A 9,205-nucleotide genomic window follows, 5' to 3' on the forward strand; every position below is an offset into this window, starting at 1 on the left:
CTGAAATGTACACATAAGAAGCTCCCTGGAGCTTGGGTCCAAGAAATACAGTGAAGGGCTGATCTTTTAACAAGTGCTGAAATGAACCAGGGCTATTGACCCCAGGCTGAAGGGGAGGGGCAGGCGGCCACCCACTGTGGGAAGAGGGGGAGGGAAAAGGCCGAAGGAGGTTTAGAAACACTCCATCCGGTGGAGGGGAACAGAGGCAAGAGAGCAGATGGCCAGATCAGTACCTTTATGTGTCTCTCTCAACCACCAGCTGGTTGCTCTCCAAACCCTGCAGCTCTTGCACCACCAGCAGCAAGGTGAGGATGCCAGACCCTGCCACCCCCACTACAAATTGGATCAGGCCTCTTCACTGCTCAGCACAGGTATGTCTGGCCCAGCTCTGCATGACATGGGACAGGGTCTGGAAGCAGCCAGGTCTAGTCGGGTTCAGGAGCAGGAAGAAGGCAGAAGAGCAGCAAGCAAAACCTCTGAGGAGGAAGAAGGAGAAGAAGAATGTGGATCCCAGGCTCTTTCTAACCCAGGTGAGCCTGGGCCAAAGGATTCAAGACAGCTGGACCCAGCCAGGCCCCGAACACTTACCCAGATTGCTGTGCACAGCATGCTGTCCCGAATAGTAGATTCAACAGCCCAGCTTGTCAGGGTGGAACAGACCCTCCTGCTCCCTCTCTTTCAGGAACATCCTTTTCCTATTCACCTAAAAGTAAGTAGTGAGAGATCAAAGGACTCTTGTCCTGGGCTTCCTTCTGCAAATGGGCAGTTAATTGGACTGTTTGGGGCATCCTTGTATATGCTGGATTCTGCCGGACTGACTGGAGCAGTTTTATTTACATTAATTTACAATGAAGTAATTACTGCAAATCACTTTAGGATTGTACAGAGTTTACAGAATAATTATAAAGTCAATGACAAACCTTTGTGCTAGCACTGCAGGGGTACTGGATACAAATGCTCTTTTGTTGTAGTTGGGGTTAGTGATGCTTTAAACCATCAATTAGGAAGCGTAGAAATTTTTTTAGGAGATATTTACATTTTCCACATAAAGCCTCAAACTTCCATTCGCTGTTATGGTACCTGAAGAGCCCAAGTCAACAAATATGAAGAGACAAAGAGTGACTTGTAAGGGAAATGTCGATTTTCATCGAATAAGAGAACCAGCACATATGATGCCAGAATGACAAGTTATATCTATAGCTGAGATTCAGTGAACATATGTAAGAAGAGGTCCTCATTTTGCTGGTAAAAGGGCGGTGCATATTATCACAAGAAAAATTCTTGTGGCTCTTTGACAGTCAAGAAAAAGCCATGCATAGGGGACTGGGTAATTCATGCGTGTGTGATACATCACCTGTTGGTCTCTGGGTTCAAATTTGGTCCGGCTTGATTGTGGCCAAAAGTCATTACCTTAGGAAGACTTATTATGTAAAATGAATTGCAGTCTCTGTCCAATTTTTCATGACAGATATACACATCACAAAAAGCACATTTCACTCCAGTTCACATTCTTGTTGATCTTTCTAACAGAGAGGCCATAAATTGAACCAATATATGGATGTCTCCACCCTTTCACCTTAGCAGGCAGACCCTCCAGGTGCAGATTGGCATTGGCAAGGCACTATGGGGGAAAGCTTGCACTGCTGCCAGCAGCTGGAGCCATATCTATTCAGTGAAAAACCAAGGTCAGCATTTTCAGAAGTTGCTTCTGATTTTAAGTGCCTCAGTATTTGGGTGTCCAGTCTGAGACATGTCAGGGACCTGATTTTTTCCCCAGAGGTGCTGAGCACCCATGCTCCCCTGACTTCAACTGAATTTGTAGCTGGTCAACACTTCTGAAAAATCAAAACCAAGGTATCTCAAAAGTTGTGCACTCAACAACTGAGGCACCAAAAAAAAAAAAAATCACAGGCTACCTTTGAAAATTTTGGTCTAGATTATTTCAGTCTCCAGGGGTATTAATCCAAGACTTTTCACCAGAAATAAATTCACTTGTGGTAGGTGAGGGGTGAAAGCAGAAAAAGCCTTGTGTGAAGTGAAAAGGTCAAGATAAAAAAAAAATCCGCTGAAATGGATAGATCTAGCATTCCTATGCTAGTGAAAAACAAATGTACAATTGTTTATTGGAATATTGATTTTCCAATGTGACACCATCATTGCTAATATGTAAAAATAAATAATATTCTTCATTAGCACAAATACTAACCAGATAAAATACATCCACCTCAAAAGTGGCTTTATTTTCTTTCTATTCTTTCCCAGAAGAGCTTTAATATCTGCTTGGGTGAATGTATATTTTAGAAGCCACTGGGAATAACATTAACTTTGGATTCTCATATTACTATTCTACTTGAAGTCAGGTTAGACCTTTTCTTCAGGGAACGCCCATTATCAGGACCAATTGAACACTGGGATTTTCCTGGGTCAGTTTCTATGGCTAGGTTAAATAAATTCTGTGGTGTGTTTCCATAAAATCTGAGTAATTTAATTAGGTCTTTTAGCTGTGAGTAATTTCATTGCTCCAGGTTTTAGTTTTAAAACAGTTGGATTCCAAAGATTCAGTTTACATGTTCACCCTGCCGGGAAATTTAGATGAAAAAACCACTTACAACTGAACTTTTAGCTGCAGTTCTCAGATGACATGGCCATAACCTCACAAACAGAATAAAAATAGCAGCTGTCTATTCAGTCACACTTTCTACAGCCAAAACACAATCATCCTCAGAGCACAGAAATGCTCTTAAGTGCTAAATGGCCAACTTGGTCTCAGTCATATTGCAAATACATTCATTACTTGCTTCAGTTGATGCTCTGCAGGGCCGCTCCAGACAGTCCAGAAATGCATCTGATGGTCTTATTTATATTTTTATTGGTGGTGTCAGTTGAAAAAAAAAAAAAAGTCACAGGTTGCTATAAAAGTGGCCCAAAACTATAGCTATACGTGGCTTGTGAAAAAAGATCCAAGCAACTGACATTGTAACATAGTAAAGCATGCATACTCCAGAGACTACCATAGACCTGAAAGCAATGCTTTTTCCAGCTCCCAAGATGCATCAGACAATATTGGTCTAGGAAGCCTGAGAGAAGTGGCTCAGTGTTAATTTATGATGGAAGGTTAAGCTCCTGGGAGAATTCTGATGGACCTTCCTTTAAGTTTTACAGGTCACTTACCAGCATCATCATCCACAAACAATATACTAGTGACTCTGGATTTCAGACATCCACGCTAAAATAATATAAGTTTCTCTACCATAATTATGCACTTGCAGGGTGAACAGATCAGTCAGTACAGTACTAAAAGCGAGAGATTTTGGGCAGCACTTTGTGTGTATTTGAAAAGAAAACATAAAATGAAAAGATTCCTGTGTGCAGCTTCCCTGTGCTATGGGCAGGTGCAGACTTCACTACCACTGCTCTTTGATAACATCCTGCCTCCTTAGCTGGAGTAACTGAGGGCTCACTGAAGTATTAGTAACTCAGAAATGTATAACAAGATTGGATTGGACTAAACTGGATCTTAGCCAGCTGGAAATGGAATATAAATTATATTAGGAAGTTTAAAATAACTATCACAGTTTCAAAACAGTTTTGGTATTCTAAAAAAACTAGTGCTTGTGAAAGTGGCAGATGGACAGTTCTGGACAGTGAAAACTGCCTGACAATGCAAGTTCCCCACCTCTGGGGAACTAGCCTCTCCACTAGTATTCTGTCGCTAGGTGTGAGAGGGTCTCCAGGATCATAAAGGAATAGATCCATGTGGATGGACCTTTATGCCTATTGGTTGCCTCACCGTGTTAGATCCTCAACTGGTGTAAACTGGCATAGCTGCATTGAAATCAATGGAACTATGTTAATATACACCAGGAAAGAAGTGGGACTCTGTGCAGGCGTAAGGGTATGCCCAGGGGGACCTCTTTGCAGAATCAGGGTCTGCAGCCCTAGTCTCAGACTGTCAGCAACAGTGCCAGGATTTGTTGGTTTTTGTTTTTCTGCTATATGGAGAGCAATATATAGGGAATGGAACTGAAACCATAAGCTCACTCAGCAACCAACAGATGTGACATTAGAAACTATTGACCTAGACTAGATTCAAACTGGAGGACTAGAAGAGCTAGGCTCTGTATCCCAGCTAGTCCTCCTTAGCTATGACAATCTTTGAAAAAATACTGGAATGCCAACACATTATTCAGTCAGAAAATGGTCATGGTGTAGTGTTAGCAATACAAGCCCAGTGCTCTTTTCTCACACGATTTTCACCATTTTTTCCAAAGCGCTATAGAACTGATAGTTGTTGCAATAAAGTATTTGTAATTACACTTAATCATTTTCTGAAAGCTGATTTCTGACCCAAAGGGAGGGTTCTCTTTTCCCATGAAACAACCAGCTCTAGAGTAGACCATATGCTGATTCATGAAGAGGGGCTTAGTGGTGATGGCAACCAGAAAATTACGTTCATCAGAATTCTTACAGAACAGCAGCAGAATCTTTACCTGCCACCACAGATTAAACCAATTAAGTGTATGCGTGTGTACTCACTCTTTTTGGTAGCTAATGAGGATATAACATAATTCCTGTGTCTTCTAGCAATGAATTTTCATTCTTACAGTAATTAATATGAAGACTGACGATGGAGAGGTTGCTCCAAAGTGCAAACTGTAAGTGTCAATTTTAGGTTGTTTGGATATATTTAAAATGTTGACAAACGAACAATTTTTGGTTTTATTTCTAACAGCATGGAGATCATTTTTGGAATTGTTCCCAGAATCACTGTGAATTCAGTGAGAAAACAGGTACTCATGGCTACATGACATTAACAGTCTCTTCACTCTGACAATTGCTCTGTACTCTGTATTTGTGCCTGCTTTGTTAGAAAGAGGCTATATAGTGGCAAACCACAGGATGACTGGTTTTAATTTTTTCACACAGTGACTTTACAAGAAATTATTAATAGCTGTATAACTTTTTGTGAGAGATGACTTCTAGGAAACAATACATTAAAGTCTTCCTAAATATAAATGTTTTGAAACACTATGGTTGGAGGGGCTTTCAGACAACCACCCCTACAGATGTTCCTTCAGAAGAAGCTGAGGCTTATTGGCAGGGAAGCTTGCATTATACCTCTTCTGAAGCGAGAGGATTCAAATCTTTAGTGTTGTCATTGTGGCACCTTTTACAAATGGGAAATAAACTCTTTTCAAAGGGAGGAGAGGGAAGAGAGGAATGGGGAAAACCCCAAGAAAACTAACATGTTTTTAATTTTTTGAGAAATAATATTTAGCACTTCTATAATGCTTATGTTTTCAAAATGCTTTACAAACATTCGCTAATTCTCTCAACATCCCTATGCAATAATGCTTACTTATGTGCATTTTATAGATGAGCAAATTAAGGAAAGGAGCTTAAAGCACTATCTTCCCTAAATATTTTACTGTGTTTAATGCACAATGGCTCTCCCGCCATCTACTAATATTGACTGGACTTGTCCATTTAAATGGGGCCAAACCATCTTATAGTTATGTTAGAAAACTTTACTTCAGTTGTGGTTCTTTTTCAAGACCAGGGCATTATGATGTATTATAATTTGTATTACGGTAGCACCGATAGGCCCCCATCTCAGATCAGTACTGGTCCACACTAGAATTTGGCCAGAAATTTCCATCATTGCTTCAGTTCCACCAAAGGTACCAGCAGTGATGGAAGCAGTATTGTAGACAAGGCACTGGGTGCTTGCAGGCCTTTCAGCCACCATGGTGTCTAACACTGCTTACAGCGGATATACACAACATGGTGGCATTCATTAGCATATTAACCACCAACACTGTCTGCACTAGCTTTCCCATCCTTGCTGCTACCAGTGGAGCTGAACTGGGGATAGTAATTGTGGAAAATTCTCGGTAAAAATGCCTGATGTAGACAGCCACTGAGTCAGCAAACAAGCAGGGCTGGAACTTACAATCTTCTATATTCCAACTTCATAACAAATGGCACTAGACCATACACTTGTGAGCACGCTTAAGAAAAAAAAACAAGGTTCCTGACTGCAAACCGAAAAGATTGACTTGACTTATCTATTTAACAGTTAAGAGTAAAAAAAAAAAAAAAAAAATAGAAGTAAACAGGTCTTATCCTCTTTGATGGTGTCTTGTTAAGGGTAGCATCTTCCTAAACTAAATGACACTTGCTAGTTAATATCATATTTACAATAGTGATCAAAAATAAAAGCTGTGCAAGTGGAAATGGCCTACTGATCCAGCTCAGTGTCAAGTGCCAAATCTAAAGCACTTAAAGACCAGCTGAATATTTTAAGTCCTAATTTTAAGAGATTTAGGACTAGTGAGTCATGCAGTTCTTATTCTGGTGTAGCTCTGTCAGTGCCATGTGGGATATTAACTCATCTGTCTAAACATATGGGTCTGACAAACAAAAGCTGCAGGAAAGATATGCTCCTGCATTGAAATTGAAAACATTTCAAATGAAATCACTGCAAATATTTATTGTGTTAGTATTTTAATAGAAACTATGAACCACTTGAGCTATTGCCCTCTATCACTTCAGTTCACAGGAGTCCGCTGTTCTAAACCTAATACAGAAGGGCTTTTTTTAAGTAAGCAAACTTTTCTGTTTACTTCAGTTAGTTAGTATCCAGTTTTTTTTGAAAGGAGAGAGAATAAAAAATTTCATTTTCTGTCCTGTATCCTAAAGTTCCCATGTGCTGGACACCTGGAAAAGCTGGCATTACTAGCTTGTTTACTTAGTCAAATATATTAAGAGGTCAAATAAATTGCACTAGGGATTTTATACCTAGAAAATTTCTGAATTTTACTAAAGGGAGCTTTATAGACCAGGATTCAAAAGGTGACCTTCAAAGGGACAATCAAAACATTTTTTTTTAACAGGAAAAAAAATTGCTACTTACCAAGGGTCTTGCCTTAGTGCTCCCCAGTTTTCCAGTGTTGGGGACATTCCACAATGATGGAATCTCCACACCTGCAGCAGACTTCCAACTAATGCAAGAGGGCTTCTAGGGGGTCTATAACCAAATTGGTTAGTTTTGCATTATTTTTGTGCCAATTGCTCACCCCTGCCCGCTTAGTGAGGCCATTCAGCACATATTTCAGTGTTAACTCCTTTTTGATGTTTTGTTTGCAGATCACCTTTAACGTTACCATAGTGTAGCAGGTACTGTCTGGATTAAACCACATTTGTACACAGTTTTAATGGGGCTTTATTTGAAATAATGGAGCTTTGGCCCATGAGTGGCTTGAACATGCATTCCTTTAAGAACTATTTTGGGCTGACAGCAGAGTCTAAACTCAGGTCTCAGAGAGCTAAAAGCACGAGCCTTTACCATTTCAGAGAAAGAACCAAGTATATTAACTAGAAGTAGCAGCAGACTCATAAGCCTCTTATGTGGAGCAGCTTCTACAGGGGGACAAAGACCAACATTTTCCAAAGGGTCATCTGGAACATTCATTATGTAACAAAACAAATACATCTAACACACATGATAAACTACTTTGCACCAAGTGTAGACAAGAATAAATTGTGTTTAAAAAGCATTAGTGAGCATCCCCCTAGGGTTAACCATGTCCACCTAAGTTCGAAAACATGGTTGGCATGGTCTACACTAGATGCAAAGTCATTTAGTTAGAACTTGTTAATTAGCACGTTGTTCAACACAATGCATTTCCCTAGTGGACACAGGCCCTAGCATGGATTATGCTTATAGAGAAAGTTCTCAAGGAAGCCAGGGGGCCTTTTGGGTGCACAGGGAATATAAAATCAGTCTGGAGACAGTTATCACAAATAAGTGTTGTTTGAGGTAAACTACTAAAATTATGATTAATTAAAAGATAATTTTTAATACAAAGCTGCAAAAGTTCAGTGGAGGCTGCTGACATTTAAAAGCGGGTAGGTGAAACTGACACAAGGTTGCACATCACAACACCGTGCAGCAATATGTAAAGATCAGAGACAAAAGTTCATGCTGAAAGTTTCTGTCTAGAAAGATGTGCTGTGCATGGCTAAACTATTACTTATCACTCATTTCTTTTTGGTTTGGCTTTTAGGACAGCGTTGAGTTTAGAAACATCTGCAGGCATATGGCTTTACAGCTGGAGGGGCAGCGATTTGACAGAGACTTACACGCAGCACACCAGTGTTTGAGGAACATCATCAAGAAACTGATGCATTCACTTGCAGTTTTCCCCTCAGACTTGTATGCCATAGCCCAAGCTTCACTGAGACAAATCCTACAAAACCTCCCAGAGATGTGAAACAGCCACACAGACAAGAGTGACTAATTTCTGTAAAAGGTGATAGTACAACCCTACCTCTCAATTGCCTTCAAAATTGTGTGTAATTTGAATGGGAAAATCTGCAGCCTCTGCTCATATGAGTGATCGCATTGACTTCACATGAGTAAGGACTTCTAATCAAGAGCCCAGTCCTGCAAAGTGTTGAGCACCCTTTGTCTTCCTGGTCAAACTGGTATGAATGGGATTTGAGGGCACCTCCAGGAGTTGATCTGCACCTTGCAGAATTGAGCCCCACATGAACAAGGACTGTAAAGTTGGACCCTAAAATTGGGACACAATGATAAAAAGAATGATGGTGGAGAAGAAGATGACCTTTTGGAATTCCATTAACCTACATCACTGTTTGTGAAAACATGTTTTCAAATCATTCTTTGTGCTGGTTTGATACTGCAGAGACAGAAAGCGCTATACATAAGAATGTAACTTTATCACAAGGATAAGAGGTGAGAGGTATGTTGGGTGCACAGTATTTAAAGATACCTTTTTAAAAAAAGAGAAGCTCTTTACGGTAATTTACTACACTGATCTGCAACAACTGATCTGAAGGGTTGCCAATTCAGAAAAGGGAAAAAGGGGAACATTTTTAGACCCAATAGGATCACTATTAAAAATAAATAAATAAATAAATAAAAGCCCTCAGTAGTCAAGCACATGAATGCTAATGGAAAGCAAGCAGAAGGGGCACAAAGTGGGGACAAAGCAAATGTATTCAAAGATTTAAACATATATTTGTGGAAATTGCTTTGCAAAACTCATCCAGCTCTAGTGACTGTGCAACACACAAGTATACAACTCTGCTCATCTACTGACAAACCAGGAGTTTCCATAGTCTGAGTTTTTTTTCTGCAGCTGCATGTGACAGAGAAATTTAGCTCAATTTTTATCTT

General features: G+C 40.0%; 1 protein-coding gene across 1 annotated transcript; it reads left to right on the forward strand.

The window, feature by feature from the left end:
- Positions 1 to 217: 217 nt before the first annotated feature.
- DLEU7 (deleted in lymphocytic leukemia 7) lies at positions 218 to 8,276 on the forward strand. The gene is made up of 2 exons (XM_077826371.1): positions 218 to 709; positions 8,070 to 8,276. Exons 1-2 carry the CDS (start codon positions 218 to 220, stop codon positions 8,274 to 8,276), a joined length of 699 nt encoding a protein of 232 aa, XP_077682497.1.
- Positions 8,277 to 9,205: the final 929 nt, after the last annotated feature.

The sequence above is a fragment of the Eretmochelys imbricata genome, chromosome 1 (assembly GCF_965152235.1).
Source record: "Eretmochelys imbricata isolate rEreImb1 chromosome 1, rEreImb1.hap1, whole genome shotgun sequence".
NCBI classification, from domain to species: domain Eukaryota; kingdom Metazoa; phylum Chordata; order Testudines; family Cheloniidae; genus Eretmochelys; species Eretmochelys imbricata.